Below are 22,489 nucleotides of genomic sequence, written 5' to 3' on the forward strand. Positions count from 1 at the left end.
AAGTGTTAAAAAGTACACTAAACACCCATAAACTACCTATTAACCCCTAAACCGAGGCCCTCCCGCATCACAAACACTATAAGTTTATTAACCCCTCCAGACATCGCCGCCACTAAAAAAAAATTTGAACCCCTATTCCGCCGCTCCCCGACATCATCGCCACTATAATAAACCTATTAACCCTTAAACCGTCACCCTCCCACATCGCAAACACTATTTAAAGATTATTAACCCCTAATCTGCCGTCCGCCCACACCGCCACTATAATAAACCTATTAACCACTAAACCGCAAGCCCCCCACAATGAAAATATACTTAAATAAATTATTAACCCCTAAACCTCTGACCTCCCACATCACTAACTCTACATAAATATATTAACCCCTAAACCTAACCCTAACGTAACCCTAAACCTAACCCTAACACCCCCTAATTTAAATATAATTAAAATAAATCTAAATAAACCTTACACTTATTACCTAAATAATTCCTATTTAAAACTAAATAATACGTACCTGTAAAATAAAACCTAAGCTAGCTACAATATAACTAATAGTTATATTTTAGCTATCTTAGGTTTAATTTTTATTTCACAGGTAAGTTTGTATTTATTTTAACTAGGTAGACTAGTTAGTAAATAGTTATTAACTATTTAATAACTACCTAGCTAAAATAAATACAGTTACCTGTAAAATAAAACCTAACCAGCCTTACACTAAAAACTAACATTACAATAAAATAAAAAAAATTACATTATTAAAATACAATTTTCTAAATTACAAAAAATAAACACTAAATTACAAAAAAAAAAAAACACATTATCAAAAATAAAAATGAATTACTCCTAATCTAATAGCCCTATCAAAATAAAAAGCCCACCAAAATAAAAAAAAAATCCTATGTGGTAAAAGGCAAAGGGTCCAATGGCACTACTGAGTGTAAATAGGGAATACAATTATTGGTATTAATAAATGCTAATGATTGAGGGAAAGACCATAACTCATAGATTCCTCATAAATAATAAAAATATCACTATATGGTGCTGTGTACTTGTACACGTAAAGAAACAAAAGGGAGATCAAGTCTCCTGAGGGTTGTACACATAGATAGCACTCTTATAATTAGGCCTGGTCTCCTCAACTCAAGATCATAATTCTAAGAGAATATAATCAATCCCAAGAATTGGGATCAACAGTTAATATTTCTTAGTGGTTGATTTATTTATACTGGTCATGTTTAATCACAGTATAACTCCCCCTGAAGTTAAATAATTCCTGGGTTTTTAATTGTATTGTCATTTCCATTATTTTAAATTAAAAGTCCAATAAAAGTTATGTTTTAATTTATCCCACATATCCGCTAATCTGTAACCCAGTCAAAAATTCCACTAGTGTGAATAAGAGTGCTATCTATGTGTACAACCCTCAGGAGACTCGATCTCCCTTTTTGTTTCTTTAAAAAAAAAATCCTAGCCTACACTAAACTGCCAATGGCCCTTAAAATGGCCTTTTGTGGGGCATTGCCCCAAAGAAATCAGCTCTTTTACCTGTAAAAAAATAATACAAACACCCCCCAACAGTAAAACCCACCACCCAACCAACCAACCCCCCCAAATAAAAACCTACCTAAAGGTCATTTAGCTCTTTTACATAAACTAAAAAAAAAAAAAAAACACCCAAAAAACCCTTAAAAAACCTAACACTGAACCCCGATGATCAACTTAGTTTTCGAAGTCCGGACGTCCATCCTCATCCAGCTGGTGAAGTCATCATCCAGTCGGCATCTTCTATCTTCATCCATCCGGCGCGGAGCGGGTCCATCTTCTTACGATGGTCGCTGTAAAATGAAGTTTCTCTTTAAGTGACGTCAGAACGACGAACTATCTTCAAGTGGGATAGTAGTACGCTTGACCAGTGTGGAAATAGCACCATCCACCTTAGGAACCCTACAACTCCAATTGAGAGTCCGGGACTGGGAATAATTTTTTAAAGGAAGACGAAGGGGAAAAGGAAGATTTAATTCTATCTATAGCTCCTCCCTCCCACCAATACACTTTGGCATCCGTAAATATGCTCAACGTGTTTAATGCTGGATTAGGATGGATATCCGGACTTCTAAAACTGTAAGTGGATCATCAGGGGTTAGTGTTAAGGTTTTTTTGGGTGTTTTTTTTTTTTTTTAGATTATGGTTTAGGCAATGTAAAAGAGCTAAATGCCCTTTTAAGGGCAATGCCCATCCAATTGCCTTTTTCAGGGCAATGGTTAGCTTAGGTTTATTTAGATAGGTTTTTATTTGGGGGGGTTGGTTGGGTGGTGGGTTTTACTGTTGGGGGTGTTTGTATTTTTTTTTACAGGTAAAAGAGCTGATTTCTTTGGGGCAATGCCCCACAAAAGGCCCTTTTAAGGGCCATTGGCAGTTTAGTGTAGGCTAGGGTTTTTTATTTGGGGATGGGAGCTTTTTTATTTTGATAGGGCTATTAGATTAGTAGTAATGTGTTTTTTTATTTTTTGTAATTTTGTGTTTATATTTTTTTGTAATTTAGAAAATTGTATTTTAATAATTTATTTTATTTTATTGTAATGTTAGTTTTTAGTGTAAGGCAGGTTAGGTTTTATTTTACAGGTAACTTTGTATTTATTTTAAATAGGTAGTTATTTAATAGTTAATAACTATTTACTAACTAGTTTACCTAGTTAAAATAAATACAAACTTACCTGTGAAATAAAAATAAAACCTAAGATAGCAACAATATAACTATTAGTTATATTGTAGCTATCTTAGGTTTTATTTTACAGGTAAGTTTGTATTTAGTTTTAAATAGGAATTATTTGGGTAATAATTGTAAGGTTTATTTAGCTTTATTTTAATTATATTTAAGTTAATATATTTATTTAGTGTTAGTGATGTTGGAGGCCAAATGTTTAGGGGTTAATAACTTTAGTATAGTGGCGGCGACATTGGGGGCGGCAGATTAGGGGTTAATAACTGTAATGTAGGTGGAGGCGATGTTAAGGACAGCAGATTAGGGGTTAATAGATTTATTTTAGTGGCGGCAATGTTAAGCGCGGCAGATTAGGGATTAATATTTTTATTTATGTGGCAGCGATGTTAAGGGCGGCAGATTAGGGGTTAATAACATTATGTAGGTTGCGGCGGTGTTGGGGGCGGCAGATTAGGGGTGTTTAGATGTGGTTTTTATGTTGGGGGTTTAAACATAACTTTTTCTTTCTCCATAGACATCAATGGGGCTGTGTTACGGAGTTCCCCATTGATCTCTATGGGGAAATCGTGCACGAGCAAGTCAAAGCAGCGCTTGATATCAGTGCGGTATGGAGCTCAATGCAACCATTTCGCCTGCACAAGCCTGCTTTTTTAAAACCTGTAATAGCAGTGCTATAGGGAGGTGAAATAACACCGAAAATGTTGCGGTCTTTAATTTCCCTATAGCGCTCAAAACTCGTAATCTAGCTGACTGTTAACCACAGAGGGCTATGCTTCCTGTATCTAAGTATACACTGTAATTTTAACAGCAGGTGCACATGCACTTATTGACCTGCATGGCATTCATATCACAGGCGGTTTGATAGTGCCCCTGCACACGTGCACAAGCTGTGAAATGCTAATGCTTAGCTATATGCAAGGTGGACCCCTGTAACTAAAATATTTGCTTTACTGGAACAAACAAACAGTACTGCATTTCAATACTGGATCTACATACACAACACAACATAGTATACCATTGCTATTGTTTTGTTTCTTTAGTAAATAATGTCCCTTTAAATTCCCAGAAATTTGTATAAAAACAAACAAAATGCAATATGTTTCTATTTTCATGACTTAACTTTGGTCTATTTTACCCTATAAACGAGGAGGTGTCAAAATGAAAAATTGACAGCGATAAGAGCTATGACTTTCTGTTTTTTCCCTTTATTGTACGCAAGTCCCTTCCTCTGCCCCCTCTGCTTTGTATTTTGCTTTGATTAAAGCATCAGTCAATTTGGGCCACATTGTTCCCAGTCTGAGACACACTGATTCATGGTGTTAACAATAAATCTATTATTAAGCTGCTTCCTTAGCACAGTCTCCTGGGAATTGTGGCTTCTATTCAGTATGACCAGGTAAGCACAATTAATAATGCAGTGACAATGTAGGTTACTGCATGTTGCATGGTGGCCCACTTCTGTCTACACTAATAGGTGCTCTGTGATATGTCTTCTGCTACTTACTGAACACTGAAGCAAAAACAGGCACAGCACGTAGGATTTTGCAGTCATGGGCGTTGTTATTATATACAATAAAGAAAATAGAGAGACGCTCAACTGAGTAAAACTTCTTTGCTTTTCCATAAAGCTAGTTCTACTCAGGGTACAGTCTATTTTAGCACACTATGCCTTTCACAGAGGAGAAATATCCTTTAGCAAGGGGTCAAATCCTACAAATAAAAGTGTGGGAACTCACCAAGACTTCCACCCTCCCTCACAATTAGCATTGATATATATATATATATATATATATATATATATATATATATATATATATATATATATATATATATACACACACACTGTATGTATATGTATATAATCTATACACTTTGGTTAATGAAAGCAAATTAAATTCAGGGAAGGGTTGAATGGTTGCCTTTGGGTCTAAGAATCCTCCTTTGTCTCAGAACCTCACCCCACTAAGGTGCAATAGTCTTATTTCTGCTTAGGGGAGCTAAATAATCCCAGAGCAAGCCACACAGAAATGTAAGAACCATGTGTAATAAAAGATAATAAAGATAATATTTATCTGAAAAGTAAAATTGGGCTAAAAATAGCTACTCCCAGGTGGTAACTGGGCCATAAAACAAGCCAATGAGCTGTTGTTCGTTCCGGGCAGACTGCTTCTATTTCTGTATGTATTTGTATTATGGCCCTGGGTTGAAACCAGACATGGACTCCTTGCCCAATGTGCTTAGAGGGATATAGCTGCACCTGACTGATGAGGCCAAAAGGAGAACAAAACAATGTCTGGGGTTGCCATTTCCCTTGTTAAGATTTGCCTGCTATTTTGGGAATGGACTGACCTTGTTAGGCCAGATCAGACTGGTATACTTCAGGAAAGTTCTCCTCAGTGAAAAGTACAACTGGGCTAAAAGTCACTGCTCCCAGGTTGTAAACAGGCCATAGAACAAGCCACTGAGCTTTTATTCGTTCCTGGTAGATTATTTCTCTTTCTATATTTATTCGTCCTTATTATATTTAATCTCTTCCTGCGTCGCAAAATAGTGCGAAAATGCATAATACATTACCAGACATTGGAGACAGAAATCAATTGTTGCTTTATATCAAATAGACATTTTATGCTAAAAAAACCTTATTCATATACATTTCATAGATAGCAATTTAACGTCACTATAAATATATCCTCCTAATGACTAAAATTAATTGATCGTAACCAGACCAAAATTATACTGATCTTTTGAATACACTGAGACAGTATACTCAGATGTATTTCCCAGTGATGAATACAGTATTTAGTGAAAAAAACACTTGTAAAATGATGAAAAAATCATTTAATGCAAAATAATCACTGGGAGTGTGTACAGAATGTGAAACTTTAGTCATAGCCCTTTGTGCAAATCTTTTAATGTGATTGTGTAGAATTTATTACAAGCCCTGGGAGAATGCATTCAGGAAAGTAATTACATTAACCTTTTTGGCCACAGTTTAATTAATCATCACTCCTTTTTACTGAAGGATTAGACACTTTATGATTGACCTAATATACAATGTATTGTAGCTGTTACCTGCTGCCTGCGTACTAGTAACTAAAGAAACAGGAATTATGTATTGAATTGTTCCTCTATTCTTTTTCTTATTAGGGACAAAACTTATGTTTTTGCTATAAGGATCGTATTATATATTGTCTGTTTAGAGGTACAGAAGTAGTACAATTATTGCACTACTTAATTTCAAGACTACTTATTATTAATGATTATCATTTGAAAAACGCAAATCTAATCTCCATAATTAAAATTTTGAAAGAAATAGTGGGGGAAAAAACTCTCTCACTCACTCACTCACACACATACAATCTCTCTCTCTCTCTCTCTCTCTCTCACTCCCTCACTCACTCACACACACGCTCACTCGCACACACAATCTCACTCACACTCACACACACAAACACTTACACTTTCTCTCTCACACACACACACAGTTACACTCACTCTCTCTCCCACACACACTTACAATCTCTCTCTCTCACACACACACACACACACACACTCTCTCTCTCTCTCTCTCTCTCTCTCTCACTCACACACACACAATCTCTCTCACACTCACACAAACACACTTACACTTTCTCTCTCACACACACAGTTACACTCTCTCTCTCTCTCTCTCTCTCTCACACACAGTTACACTCTCTCTCTCACACACAGTTACACTCTCTCTCCCACACACACTTACACTCTCTCTCACACACACACAGTTTCACTCTCTCTCACACACACACAGTTACACTCTCTCTCACACACACTCACACACACACAATCTCTCTCACACACACACAGTTTCACTCTCTCTCACACACACACACACACACACACAGTTTCACTCTCTCTCACACACACACAGTTACACTCTCTCTCTCACACACTCACACACACACAATCTCTCTCACTCTCACACAATCACTCTCACACACACATAATCTCGCACACATACTCTTTTTATTTGAGTGTAGTCAAGCTTGAAAATGTTGTAAAGGTAGCTACACACATACATAAACTTGCAAATTGACATACACAGCTGTGACACACAAACACACACACACACACACTTTCACATATACACAGAGGGGGAGGGAGAGATAACAGAATGTGGGAGAAATAGCAGAGCATAAGAGAGATAACAGTGGAAGGGGAGATAATGGGGGGGGGGGCACAGATAAAGCAGGAAGGCAGAGAGGAAACAGAGGGTGGGAGTGAGAAAGAGTTAAAGGGACAGTTTACTCAAAAATTTTCTCCCCTTTAATTTGTTCCCAATGATCCAATTTACCTGCTGGAGTGTATTAAATTGTTTACAAGTAGCTCCTTTACCCTTAAATTGGCATTTGAAATTGTTAATTTAGCATGTGGTATCCCCACCTATTCTGAAAGTTTGTGGCCGCGCGTACCAGCTATAGATAAGCTTTGTAAACACAGCCAGCAGAAGATATTACACTCACAGTGTGATAAAGCAGAGATAAGGTAATAAAATGTTGATTTTCCATTGTTCTCTCAAAGTACTGGTGATTGTTTTATGGACAGATATAAGATAAAGAAGCAGGTATATTTGCACAATGTGATACAGTAATGAGATCTGATTATATCTACAAGCTCAACCTATTTTATTAGGCTGTGGCTTCAAAACACAAAATCAGAGCTTTAATATTCACAAATAAACCTTAAAAAGCTAATTTTCATACATTTCTTACTCTGCAGTTGGTAAAAAAAGCAATTGTAAACCCTTAAGGGAAAAACTATTTTACAGTATACTGTCCCTTTAACAGATGGGAGAGAGAGTGAGATAAAAGAGGGTGGGGAGGAGAGATAACAGAGGGTGTGAGGAAGCGATAAGAGGGTGGGAGAGATAACAGAGGGAGAGATAACAGAGGGAGAGATAACAGAGGGAGAGATAACAGAGGGAGAGATATAAAAATGAGATATAGAGGTAGAGGGAGAAAAAACAGAAGGAGGGTGAGAGATAAGAGGGAGAGATAATAGAGGGTGTGGGAGAGTTTACAGAGGGAGGGTGAGAGGCAACAGAGGGAGAGATAGCAGAGAGAAAAATAACAGAGTTGGGGGATAGGCAACAGATGGAGGGTAAGAGACAACAAAGGGACAAAAATAACAGAGGGAGCGGGAGAGATTACAGAGGGAGGGAGTCAAAATACAGAGGGGGTGGGATAAAAAAGGAGTGAAAGAGAGAAAAAAACAAAAGGGATGGGAGGAAGAACATAGGAGAAAAAAACAGTGAGAGGAGAAAGATAACAGGGGGAGAGAGAACTGTGCGATGGGTGAAAAGAGACTAGGGGGAGAACAGGATGGTGAGATCATGGGGGGAGAGAGAACAGTGGGGAGAGGGATAAAAGGGGGCAGAGAGAAAAGGTAAAAATAAATAAATAGGTAAATACAATTCCCAGAGCCATTACATTAAGGCTTACTTATCCTCCTTTAGGGCCGGCCAATAAAAAATAAGTAAAATCCTACAGTGCATGATATTATAGATCCTGTGATCTCCGTCTAAGGTGTGTGCGTGTGGAAGTGGTGTAGCAAACATTCAGTGTATCACAGGAATCAGTGCTTCACAGTTCTACCCACAAGCACCCCTAACAGGCAAGCCTGGACTGGTCAACTGACCATTTACTGTGACTGACTCAGCTGTACTAAGGTAGAAGAATCCTTAGAATGTTTTGGACATTTGGGTACTGGAGTTGATAAATGCTGATATAAAGTGTCATGGGAAATGTTCCACTATGAAATATCACAGATGCTATGATGAAATGTGGAAAAATAATGTAAAGATAAAGAAAATTAGAAAATTAAGTAAACGTCCCATTTCAGGAAGACTAAGCCAGCTCTGGTTTCTCCAAAGCTGTGTCAAACTGATATAAATAATGTGGCAGCGCTGTCCTCCTGCTGGGTTACAGATCAATCGGCTTCCTCTCTTTGATATGCAGATCAAAGTACAGGAATGTGTGAATAAAATCAGCCTTTTATTCAAAACACTGGAATCTTCATATAACGAACTGTTACAGTTTAATAAAACTTTAAAAGCTCATATACAAATAAAAATGCTCAACCGGTTTCGGTGATAAAAAAAAAAATGCATAAAAGTGCAATTTGTGGAGTTTTTGCTTTAACACAGATATGTGTTTCATGAAAACAAAACGTATATCCCTGTTTCGTCACAAATTTGCATTTGTTGTACTAATATTCCCAATGATTTGCTGCATTTGCATTTAGTAAAACTGGATTTTAAAATAAAATCCTTAAAAAAAGAAAAATATAACCAAAACCAATTTTCCGCGTTCTGGGATATCCATGCTTACTACTTGGTTTTTTTTAACCTAATAATATTTTTATGTGTTGTGGTTGATATGAAACCCACATATTTTCTTTCATGATTGAGAAAGAGAATACAATTTTTTTTTTTTTGTAATAATACTTTTTATTGAGGTTATAAGTGAAATACAATAGGCAAATTGCATTACAGAAATCTTAAACATATGAAAAAGAAACGAGGTGTCATTTATATTGCCACTATACATAGCCATAACCATTACCTCACGATTATGCAATATTACACAAATAGACCTCACATTTTCTGTATTTTCTTTGATATTAAATGATAGCATGAAAAGCATTATATGAATAATGTACAGAGTGTAACAATAATAGAGAAAATACAGACAATGCTATAATTAAACATGTAGAATATATCAGTGCAAAGTTTTTCTAATTGTTCTAGTTTTTCCCTCCTAGCTTTGAAATGTTCTGAACACATATAAGAAAACAAACAAACAAAAAAAAACAAACAAGAAAATGAATAATATAAAATAAGTGCCTACCTCAGCCATTACAAGTGCATTTCATTAAAGAATATGTCAACATTGTCCTTTTTACAGGTTCAGAAAATATGATTTAGGCTTCTTTTCATTTCGAAACTTTCTCGGCACATTGTTTGCAATTTTATATCTGATGCTTATAACAAGGGAAAAGAAAAAGTCGTCAACCTGACTTAAAGAAAATTAAAAAGTTAAACAACTATTATATCTCACAAAAAAAGGGACTCTTCCGTCTTCCCTCCCAGTTCTTCCTCTTATTTCTCTACCAGATACCTAAAAGAACTATTTCCGAGTTTCTAAATGGAAAGATCAAATGATCTATTTCGCTTGGTGGGAATATTTTGATAAACTTTGACCACTTTTTAAAGTAGACAGTTATTTCCTGATCAGAGTTTAAATCAGTCGCCAATTGCTCAACTAAATATTGTTTTTTGAGATAACTTTTAACTTCCATAATAGTTGGCGAGGAATTATTTTTCCATTTTTTGAAAATTAAATTTCTAGTGGCAAGAATAACCAAATTTATTATCTTAGACTCCCCGAGGGGTAGATTCTTATCGAGCAGAAAGAGTATGTCCTTCAAAGTAAATGTGAAGGGGTTAGCTTAAGCACTCTTAGTAGCCAATATTGTAAAGTGGACCAAAGTTGCTGTATTTTGGGACATGCCCAAATCATATGAATAAGGTTTGCAGCTGAAAGCTTACATTTTGGACATTTATTGAAACTTTTGTTATGCCACCTATATCCTTTTTCTGGATTGTAATATGTGTGATATATTAACTTTATAAGGGACTCTCTCCAGGTTTCCGCTATTGTGGCGCAATTGAGCAAAGATAAAGAACGTGATATTTGCAGACTCTGATCACTGTTATCTAAAGTAAAAGTAGTCCATCTCTGTGCTATATGTTCAAGATTAGATTCTCCCTTATGTGAGATCAAGTATAGGTACCATGAAGAGATGGATAAATGTCCTGCTTTGGCCAAGATTGGCCAATTATCGAGTTTTTCCCAGGACCATTTCCAAGAAAATGTATTAATTAACTGCTGTGTATAATGTCTGGCTTGCAGGTATGCAAAGAAATCTTGATTACTTAGTTCAAATTCTTGTTTTAATTCTTCAAATGACTTAATATTTTTTGCTACTGGATTTATAAATTGCGATACAAAAAACAAAACCTTTCCTTTGCCAGTTCTTTAATATCATAGATTGTGTACCTTCTTGATGCTCTGGGTTTCCTAAAAAGATTGGAATTTAGGAATCTTAATATCTAACTCAGCCTGATTTCCAATTTTTTTCCAGGCCTGGATTATTGTATAAATTGTTTTAAATATTTTTACCTGTTTAGGAATCAAACTGAAGGGTAGATGAATCAATGAGATGGACAAAAATGGATAAATCATATTACTTTCTAATCTGTTGTCTGTAAAGTAATCCATCTCTGTGATCCAATCTACTACGATGCGACCAAGAAAGACTAGATTATATAAGTGTAGGTCTGGGAAGGCAAGACCGGCAAATTGTTTAGGAAGTGATAGTTTTTGAAGAGATATCCTAGTTTTTTTGGACTACCATATGAATTGCCGACCTGCACATTTAAATTTCCTAATGTCATATGTTTTCAGGAAAATAGGAAGATTTTGTAATAAATATAGCATTTTCGGCAAGAACACCATTTTAAATAGCATGATGCGTCCTGATATGGAAAGGGGAAGGTTCTGCCAATTCCTCATATATGTGATAATTTGAAGAAACATTGGAGTGATATTCAAGGCGTACCATTCCTGGGGATCAGCAGAAACATTAATTAATAAATTAATCCCGAGATATCTAAATGAGTTTATCACTATTTTAAAAGGGATTTCTGACTATGACTCTTTTGTTTTTCTCAGCCAGAGTAATTCTGATTTCTGATTGTTAACTTTATATCCTGAAATTCGGCTGTTTGATTAATGAATTAATTATTTTTATGAGCTTTGGAATATTTGAGGAGGTGTTTGATATGTATATTAATAAGCCATCTGCATAAAGAGCCAATTTCAGTTCTCTTTTCTGGATTCTTATACCCTCTAGCTGTTGCCTAATTTTGACAGCCAGAGGTTCAATTGCTATATCAAATAGTAAGGGTGACAGAGGACAACCCTGTCGAGTGCCTCTTTCCAACTTGATTATATTTGATTTTATCCCATTAATAGATAAACTGGTAGATGACTGGAGACACAACTTTTTAATCAGGCTTACAAAATTGTTATTAAATCCAAACCGGTGTAGCGTGTCTAGCAAATAGTCATGATTGACGCTATCAAATGCTTTTTCGGCGTCAATGGCTAAAGCTGCAGCATCCGAGTGGTCTTTTAATAAGCTGGGATCTGAGTTTTTGAAATAGTCAATGGTCAATAACAACTGTCTGATTTTTGCAGCTGAGCTGCGGTTAGAGAGGAACCCTGCTTGATCCTTGTGTATGATCTCTGCTAGCCCTTCTTGAAGTCTTTTTGCCAAGATAGTAGTGAATAATTTGTAATCAGTATTTAGAAGGGGCGATTGGCCTATAATCTTTTTTGTTTTGGTCCTTACCTGACTTAAAGGGACACTGAGCCCAAATTTTTTCTTTCATGATTCAGATAGAGCACGTAATTGTAAGCAACTTTCTAATTTACTTCTATTATCAATTTTTCTTCATTCTCTTGCAATCTTTATTTGAAAAGAAGGCATCTCAGCTAAGGAGCCAGCAAATTGTGGGTTCAGAGCCATGGACAGCACTTGTTTAAAGGTGCTGTCCAATCAGCAAGGACAACCCAGGTTGTTCACCTAAAATGGGCCGGCATCTAAACTTACATTCTTGCTTTTCAAATAAACATACCAAGAAAATGAAGACAATTTGATAATAGGAGTAAATTAGAAAGTTGCTTAAAATTGAATGCTCTATCTGAATCACAAAATATTTTTTTTGGCTACAGTGTCCCTTTAAGTATAAGGATTGATTGTGATTCTGCAAAATTAGAAGGAAGCTGAAAATCCTGAGTATAATAAAGATTAAATAGTTTTGTTAGATGAGGAACAAGTGGCGGAGCCAAGTATTTATAGAGTTCATTTAGGAGGGCATCCGGGCCTGGGGTTTTATCTAATTTTAATGACTGAATATCTCGATTTACTTCCGATTCTAATATAGGGGAATTTAATTTAAGGTTAAATTCATAACTATTCTTTGGTAGAGTTATACCCTCCCAGAATTTTTTGTAATTTCCTGCTACTGAGACGGTGGAGGAATACATTTTTTTATAGTAATTGTGGAAAAATTCTGAAGTTTCTTCTGGTAAGGTAAGTAAATTACCTTCATCTTGTATGGATTCAATTATCAATGATTGTTTAGAGTTTTTTTACTAATTTTGCTAGTAGCAAACCCGATTTGTTGCCGTATTTGTATAACCTTGCTTGATATCTTAGTTCCGATTGTGTTGTGCAAGACATTAACATGGTATCACGTTCCTTTTTTATTCAAAATATCTTTTCCAATTATCGTTTGTAGGGGAGCTTAAATATCTATTATAGGCGTTTATTACCAATGCTACTGCTTCCCTCTCCCTCAGTTTGGTCTCCCTCCTGAGTCTAGCGGTGTAGGCGATTATTTCTCCTCTTAAGACTGCTTTTGCGGTTTCCCAGACTATTGAGAAGTTTTCAACTGAGCCTATATTAAGATGGAAATATTCGTCTAGTTTAATCTTTAACCAGTTTCTAAAATTGCGATTCTTATTCAGATATTTTGGGTAAAAAAAAACTTGTCGCTAGATTATAATTGATTGCCCTTGAAATATCAATCATTATCGGGGCATGGTCAGAGATACAGATCTCGGATTTTGAGGCTTTTGCGCCAGATTTATTAAGACTGTCATTTATCAAAAAAAGATTGATCCTAGATAATGATTTGAATACTTTGGAATAACAAGTACAGCCTCTGACATCCGGATTCTGTACTCTCCATATGTCTCTCACTGCAAGGTTAAGAAAGATAGATTTAAACAATTTTGTTTCTAGATTATATATATATATTTTTTTTTTAATGGACGCCTCGTCTTAACTATCCAGAGGATAGCGAGGCGTCATATTAAAGTCACCCGCCAAGATCAAATGCCCCTCTGCCACCTGCAGAATTTTAGCCTGAAGAGAGTCCCAAAATTTAGAATTGATTATGTTGGGTGCATAAACATTGCATATAGTGTATATTGTATTGGCCATCCTCAATTTGAGGATTAGATATCTACTCTCTAAATCTTTTATTGTTAATAATATATCATATTTGAACTCCTTCCCTAACAAAATTGCAACTCCATTTTTTCTTTTCGTAGATGGGGTAAAAAAAACCTCAGCAACCCAGGAGGATTTTAATTTTATTGATTCTTCAGTGTTCAAGTGTGTTTATGTATAAGAGCAACAGTTATATTAAGTTTCTTAAGATGTGTTAAAATTGTTTTGCGTTTTATGGGTGAAGCAATACCCCCTACATTCCATGAGGTAAACCTATTGGGTTTATTCATAATCTTTTATTTAACTCTATATGAAGGAGGAAAACTAAGAGGGAAGGGAAGAGAAAAAAAAAAGGCACATATAGTTCCAATACTCTACACCCCTCTTCCCTGGATAGAAAAAAACTATTTCTCTTTCATGTTACTAAAGAATTTTATTGGGTCTACTTCCTAAATGTCAAATTGTTATCCAGTTAATTTTAATATTATTTAATTCCATGTTCCGCAAGTTTCCTCTCTGTTACTGAGTCAAAGAGGAAAGTGTGGCCTTCAAGCATCAGTTTGAGTCTGGCGGGATAGATGACCGTGGCCTTCCACCCAGCTTTTATCATCTTCCCACAAACTGGAGAAAGTTCCCTATGCCTCCTAGAGGTTTCAATAGAGAAATCCTGAAAGAGCAAGATTTTAGTGTCATTATACTGTATGGATTGATTTTTGCGATAATGTTGCAGATATAGTTCTTTATCTTGATAATTCAAGAATCTCGCAATGATTGGTCTTGGTCTTGCAGGATCTTTCAAGTTTACACCTGGTCTCCCCAGTCTATGCACTCTTTCAATAATAAATGGTAGCTGAGGTGGAGGAATTTTTAATAATTGTGGCAAAGTCTGCGTCATTAGTTTCATAAGGTCTTCCTGATTAGATTCTGGGAATCCAATAATTCTTAGATTATTTCGTCTAGACCTGTTTTCAATATCATCTAGTTTAGTTTGGATTTTAATTAAGTCATTTTGAATGCTCTCCATTTTTGGTATGTATGCATTTGTCACATCTTCCAGGTCTGAGATTCTCTATTCAGCTTCTTGGAGCCTGCTAGAGAACTGTCTAACTTCTGTTGTTAACGTCAGGATATCTTGCTTAATTTCTAGTTTTAGCGGGTCAAATTTAGGAGTTATAGCTTCTAGAATACTGGTTACTAAGAGTTGTGTTTCCTGAGCTGTTTTAAGATTTTGGGTATTTATGGAAATATTTTCAGAGTGGATTTCTGCTAGAGTTTTATTGGAGTTATTATTCCTGCGATCCCTATGTTTGGATGCCATGTCTGGATTAGATTTAAATGTGACAGAGGGTGATGTGATGAATTTGTCCATATAAATAGTAATGTGCACGATTTTTAATAGAGCGTTTAGCTCAACTTATGTGAATTTACTAATGTGATAAGGGAGTGCTTGAGGTGTGAAGGGGAAGAAGAAAAAAGAAAAGAAAAAAAAGAGTGTGAACTTTGTACACTACAGGTGTGATAATTATACTTATGTGAGTGAAGACCAGAATATGGCAATTGATGGATTAAGATTATGAATATTCTCTAGCTCCTTCAATATCAGGTTTATGTGGTTCGCCAACAGGTTTAGGTGTATTGAATTTATTGGAATTCCTCTAAACTTATTTATAGTAAAAAATATTCAAACAACTATTTTCAAAATGTTACTTGTAAGCAGAGCATTAAGATAAAACAATGTAACAATTATTACAAGACAAGTTTATCTTGTGTGCTGTATAAATTGATATTTTAGTTGGAAGTTTTAACCTTTTTCTTTATGTTATGCTCATTAACCTTAGCAACTCAAAAAAAAAAATGGAAATAGGGGCCTAACCCATTCAACATACACTGACTCAGTCAATAAAAATAACCATCAGTATATATAGTTTAAAAAGAAAAAAAATATCTTTAGGCAGTTTTTGTATGATCTTAAACTGCTAATTCCCAACTATTCTGTTAATTTAAACCCCCAGCCACTAATCAACAGCTCCTGGGCATACTTGGGTATCTTTCTCAACAAAGGATACCAAGTGAACAAAAATATTAGATAGTAGAAGTAAATTGGAAAGTTGTTTAAAATCACATGCTCTATCTGAATCATAACAAAATAAAATAAAAAATATTGGGTTTAATGCACTTTAACTGACATAACATATTATCAGGGACACCCACCCTCATGGCATCACTGTCAAATGACACCTTTGGCAGTCTCTGTATTACCTCACATGACAGTTTCTTACTAAACATGAGGTAGCAGGAGGATTATGTAACATATACTTGCATTACTGCACAATGCAGTACTAGTCTCATTTAAACTCAGTAATAAAATATCTATTTTTTCCTCAGAATACTTTAATTATAAGGTCATACCCATTGATCCTTATTTACTTTTTTATACCCCCAAGCATATGTCATGTACACAGAGGTGCATAAACATGTATATAGCACACTATTCAGTTAGCTCTATTAATACTCAATAGCACTACACATACTAATTATACCAGTTACTTGGTTTTATATTATAACTGAGGTCTTAGACAGTTTGTTAAAGTAACATTTAGTATTACTACCCTTTATTTACACACACGATGGGATGAATGGGAAGTTATTTAGTATCAATGATGTTGTATAGAGGTTATAAGATACATGAATTGAGAGACGTAACAAAGGTCAGTTAAATGCACACTGTACTCAGTGTTTTCTTTGTGATCAATATCAATGAAAAATATTTAAACTTGTTGATTTATTTTGTGTGGAAAATGTGAATTCAAACTTGTTTAAATTGTTGCTAATATACCAATAGCATTTGTGCACACCCCTAATGCAGATAGGTAGTTCACACTAATGCACAATGATCATTAAAAGGAAGCACCTATCAGCCAATCAGCATTAGTAGGAAGCTCCTGCTGGCCAATGGTCATTTATGTATAGGAGGTGCACAACTGATGCAACCCATATTAGTTTCAGTTTATATATAAAAAACATTGATATTCAAGTACATTATGTTTATGCAGGAAAAAAATCAACATGTACAATTGCTGCTCTTTCATATTGATAACACAAACAATTTGAATAAGGTCCCTTTAGGTGTATCATTGGGATGGGTAATTTTAAGTGACATACGTTGGCCTCTGTGCCACCCTACATCTCTAGAAGACTATTGGCTTGACTGTTAGAGATCAGTCTTTACCAATTGTTATTACCATACTCAAAGCTCATTTCCATTGAGCCATAATTCAGTTTGCGTGCGCTTGCAAATCGATAAATATGCTGTCGGAAGCAATATCGTTTATTGACTGCTTCCAATGGCCTGTTATAACTCAATTTCGGCAACCGGACTCCGGCTGCCAAAAACATTATTGTGTGTCCCATACAAAGTATCAGAAGCCGCTTATACCCGGTTTCCAATGCCCGCACAAACCATTAATACACTTTTGGAGGCTAATCCGCCAACCCCCATATCGCAAAGTATCTATTTAAATTATTAACCATTATTCCGCCATGACTCCATATCGCAAAGTATCTATTTAAACTACTAACCCCTAATCCACCATCCCCCCATATTGCAAAGTATCGATTTAAATTATTAACCCATAATCCGCATGCCCCACAATGCAATCTAGCTATTTAAACTGTTAACCCCTAATCCGCCATGCCCCCACAACGCAATCTAGCCATTTAATCTATTAACTCATAATCTGCCATGCCCTCACAACGAAAATAGCTAATCATTAAGCCTTCTAACCTAACATCCCCTAAATTAACCCCATTACATTAAAATAATCCTAAATTGCAATTAAAATAATAAATCCTAAATTACAATTAAAATAAAAAAACTAACATTTCTTTAAAAATAAATCAAACTAAGTTTAAATAAATTTAAAATTACAAAAAATAAAAAAGTCTAACATTACATAAATTGTAAACCAAATTATCAAAAATAAAAAACTTAAACCTATTCCCTATGAAAATAATAAAGCCCCCTAAAATAAAAATACCACCTAATATAATACTAATCTACCAATAGCCATTAAAAGGGCCTTTTGTAGGGCAGCATTGCCCTAAGTTAAACATCTCTCTTACCTCCCTCTAACTGTAAAACACCCCACCCACCCACCAAACCCCCCAAAATAAAATAAAAAACTAACACTAAAAAAACCTAAACTACTCAGTACCCCTTAAGTGGCATTTGTATGGGCATTGCCCTTAAAAGGGCATTCAGCTCTTTTACCGCACAGTAAATCCCTAATGAAAAAAAAAAAAGCCTAAATCTAACCCCCAGATAGGTACTCACGGTTCCTAATGTCCGGCAGTGAAGTCTTCTTCCAAGCGGCGACCGCTTCTATTTTCATCCAGGACCGCAGAACTGAAGACCGGCGACCACGGAGCCAAGGATTAGGGGTTAATAGATTTATTATGTTAATTGCGATGTGGCTTAATGGCAGATTAGGGGTTAATAGTTTAAATAGATTATTTGCGATATGGGGGTTGGTGGATTAGGGGTTAATACATTAGTTGTTGCGGTGGGGGAGTTGCGGTTGAGAGGTAGATATTGAGCATGCGTTAGGTGTTTGATTTTATTTTAACCGCAAGCGACAGGAAAATATATGCGCCACACTTGTATGCGGCGCCGTATATGTGATCGAGTGTAGTGTAAAGTCGGGTTACCATAGTAAACAATGTTTTAGAAATCTAGCATCGAGTGGAAGCATTAACACGATGCTAACTTACACCTACACGAAAAAAGCGACCACATGCAAAGCGGAAACCTTTTCAATGGAAACCTGGTACTAAAATGGAGACGTAAATTACTTTTAGCTGTCGGACGCTTCGGTAGCTTACGGCTCCATTTTTAAAGGCTCTGTCTGCAGTTTAAAAAGCTTTACTGTTTGGATAGAACTAATCTACCTCCTTCCCTTGCAATAGGAATGAATCATCACCAATAGTGCTCCCATTTTTATAAGGTAACCTGTTCTCTGAGGTCTTTTCAAAAATGCTTTGCCCCTGTTTGCCTGATTGGTACAAACTGTTGGCAGATAATGATACAGTGGAGCCATAACAAACTAAGCACTTAAAGGGACATTGTACATAAAATGTTCTACCATCCATATGAAAAATGCAGGATTTAAACGTGTCAACATGTTATTTTCTCAATACAATTATGTAAAAGCTTTTTAAATTTAAGCTAATATACCAGTAGCAGTTGTTCCTGTTAATACGCATTGACTTTTCCACAAGAATAAACTATAAGTCAATGAACGGTAGCAAGAGTTACCTATAACCCAATGGTCATTAGTGGAAAGTGCCTATAAGCCTATGATCATTAGTAGCAAGTGCCTATCAGCCAATGAGCATTAACAGGGATTAGCTATCACCCAATGATCATTAGTAGCAAGTGCCTATCAGCCAATGAGCATTAGCAGGAGTTACCTATCACCCTAAGATCATTAGTAGCAAGTGCCTATCATACAATGAGCATTAGCAGGAGTTACCTATCACCCTAAGATCATTAGTAGCAAGTGCCTATCAGCCAATGAACACTAGTAGTTTTTACCTATCACCCAATGATCATTAGTAGCAAGTGCCTATCAGCCAATTAGCATTAGCAGGAGTTATCTATCACCCAAAGATCATTAGTAGCAAGTACCTATCACACAATGATCATTAGTAGCAAGTGCCTGTCAGCAAATGAGTATTATCAGGAGTTCCCTATCACACAATGATCATTAGTAGCAAGTACCTATCACACAATGATCATTAGTAGCAAGTGCCTATCAGCCAATTTGCATTAGCAGGAGTTACCTATCACCCTAAGATCATTAGTAGCAACTACCTGTCACACAATGATCATTAGTACCAAGTGCCTATCAGCCAATGAGCATTAGCAGGGGTTACCTATACCCAATTATCATTAGTAGCAAGTACCTATCACACAATTATCTTTAGTAGCAAGTACCTATCGCACAATGATCTTTAGTAGCAAGTGCCTATCAGCCAATGGACATTAGTAGTAGTTACCTATCATCCAATGATCAATAGGCCTATGAGCATTAGAAAGAATTACACAGCAGACACAACTGAATTAGTTTCAGTTTAAATTGAATCAGCTTTTACTTCACATTTTTAATGCATAAATATTTAAAGGGACATAAAACTTTAAAACAAATTTTTGTTTCTGGATTCAGATAAAGCATACAATTATAAACAAATTGGTATCTTTAAATTAAGGAGCAGAAATGCACTACTGGGAGATAAACACAATGGGGCTGATTTACCATATGTAAGGTGGACATGATACGCTGTAGCGATCATGTCCGCCCAACATCGCTGAATGCCGACAGCATACGCTGTAAGCATTTAACATTATATAAGCAGTTCTGGTGAACTGCTTGTGCAATGCCGCCCCTGCAGATTTGCGGCCAATCGGCCGCTAGCAGGGGGTGTCAACCCAATCTTATACAATCAGGTTGATTGCTGTCCGCAGCCTCAGAGGCGGAGGACAAGTTAAGGAGCAGCGGTCTGAAGACTTGCGCGAAACAGAGCGATTAGACACAATACAGCAGATAATAAATCGGCCCCATTGAGTGAGCCATTGACAATAGGTGTATAAGTGCAGCTACCAATCAGCAGCTAGCTCCCAGTAGATAGGGTTACCTAGGTATGCTTTTCAACAAAGGATATCACGTGAATTATGTAAATCAGATAATAGAAGTAAATTGGAAAGTTGTTTCAAATTGCATGTTCTATTTAAATCATGAAAGAAAAAGTTTGGGGTTGTATCTCCATTTTATATTCCCTTTATTTATTTACAAATGCATGTATGTCTTTCAAAGCTACTAAACTTGCGCTAGACATGTTTCCTACTCTGCTTATAGTGAACTAATAAACGCATTGCTGCTTAACGATAAATGTAGTAAATATTTATGTTATAGTATAACTATCACATTACATTAGCTTCTACATTTTCATTGTATTATATTACTAATATATACGTTCTTACTTCGCAGCACCCTGATGAAAAAAGGCTGGAAGGGCTTTCCAAGCAGCTAGACTGGGATGTGCGCAGTATTCAACGCTGGTTTAGACAAAGAAGGAATCAAGAAAAGCCGAGTACTCTTACACGGTTTTGCGAGAGCATGTAAGAACTCTTTCATCACTTTCAGTGGCTATGTAACGTTTTTCAGTACATAGGATAGCCCCTAAATGAAATGTTTAGTTATACATTCAGTGGAAGATATAAACAAATGCATTAGTAGCACGGGGGGATTGTGGGACGTCACTTTACCTTTGGTGTAGTGGGTTAAGGAACAGAGGTCTGATTACTGCTGCTTCTTAACTCTCAGCTTTAGGCTCACACATACGAGCCGGCAGCCAAAGGTGCTCCCAAGCTGCTATCACAGATTCTAAAATGGAGCCCATAATATGTAAAACAGTATTGTTTTTTTCCATCCAATCAGATCTTTTTTATGCTAATTTTAAATCACACCAAGCAATCCATTTAAACTGAGATAGTGCTAAAACAAATTCTACCATTTATACGACAGAGCAGCAATTAAGAATGTAAAATGTATTTATGTATTAAAATGACTTGGTTATAACTGTTAAGAAATACAGGTTTGTGGCAACTGATTTTACTTTACTAATGCTTATTGGCTGATAGAGACAATTTCCAAAATTGGTTTATACATCATAGAAATACCCATTAAACAAAAAACAATTGCTCTGTATTTTATTTTGAAATACCTTTGAGATGAAACCTTTACATTATACACAAGAGGAAGGTCCACAGTGTCTCATGAAAGTGATAATATAGAGGTTAGAGGGGAGTACATTTTACAAACATAATATAACAGACCATGATACTTGTCATGGCCAGGATATGATTGCTTTGCAAATCCTACAATAACATATTCTACAAAAAGTGTTTAGCACTGCACTGCACTGTGCAAACTGTATGTCCCTGCAACTGGATCTGGAGCAACAGCATTAACAAACATACAGCAGCACCTCCAAAAATAGTACTTTTTTATGAGCCCAAAAACAGCATTAAAAACAAGCAATTTGTCAGTCCTCACTCAGATCTTAATCATGCACTTTAAAGGCCTGAGGACCAAAACATTACTTGTTTTTATGCTTTTTTGGGGGGCACATAATGAAGCACAATATTTGGAGGAGCTGCTCATTGTTAGTACTAAAATAAGACCGGCTATATGAGGTAGGATATTGGTAAACTGAACCAAAATCCAGGATCATAGGCTTGGATGTGGTTTTAATACAGGGAATATTTAAATAAAACTCATGTGGAAAGTCCTAAAATGTAAAATGCATGGTTCTTTTTCACTATAAAGCTGACGTTTTGAAACGAGAGAGAGAAATTAAAAGAAAGCAGTTTCCAGGATACTGAGTACTATAGACGTTGCAATGCTAATTGAAGCTGCTTAGTGCAGTAGTTCTACAAATGCTTTACGTATGTCTCCCAAAAGTTGGCGAAATGATCAGACTTATATGTGTAAGAAATTAGACAGCTCTGGAAATGGGAAATGCCCTGTGACACTATCATTTCCTATTCTTCTGTTTTCTGATGAATTGCCAGAATTATCCACATT

The 22,489-nt window shown here is 35.9% G+C and overlaps 1 protein-coding gene across 1 annotated transcript in view; it reads left to right on the forward strand.

Moving 5' to 3' along the window:
• Nucleotides 1-22,489, forward strand: part of CERS6 (ceramide synthase 6) — a 766,179-nt gene that overhangs the window by 279,186 nt on the left and 464,504 nt on the right. Inside the window, exon 3 of the mRNA XM_053712833.1 lies at nt 20,891-21,021. Within this exon, the coding sequence (XP_053568808.1) occupies nt 20,891-21,021 (131 nt within the window). The remainder of the gene's footprint in view (nt 1-20,890; nt 21,022-22,489) is intronic.

This window comes from Bombina bombina, chromosome 1 (genome assembly GCF_027579735.1).
Source record: "Bombina bombina isolate aBomBom1 chromosome 1, aBomBom1.pri, whole genome shotgun sequence".
Classification (NCBI taxonomy): Eukaryota; Metazoa; Chordata; class Amphibia; order Anura; family Bombinatoridae; genus Bombina; species Bombina bombina.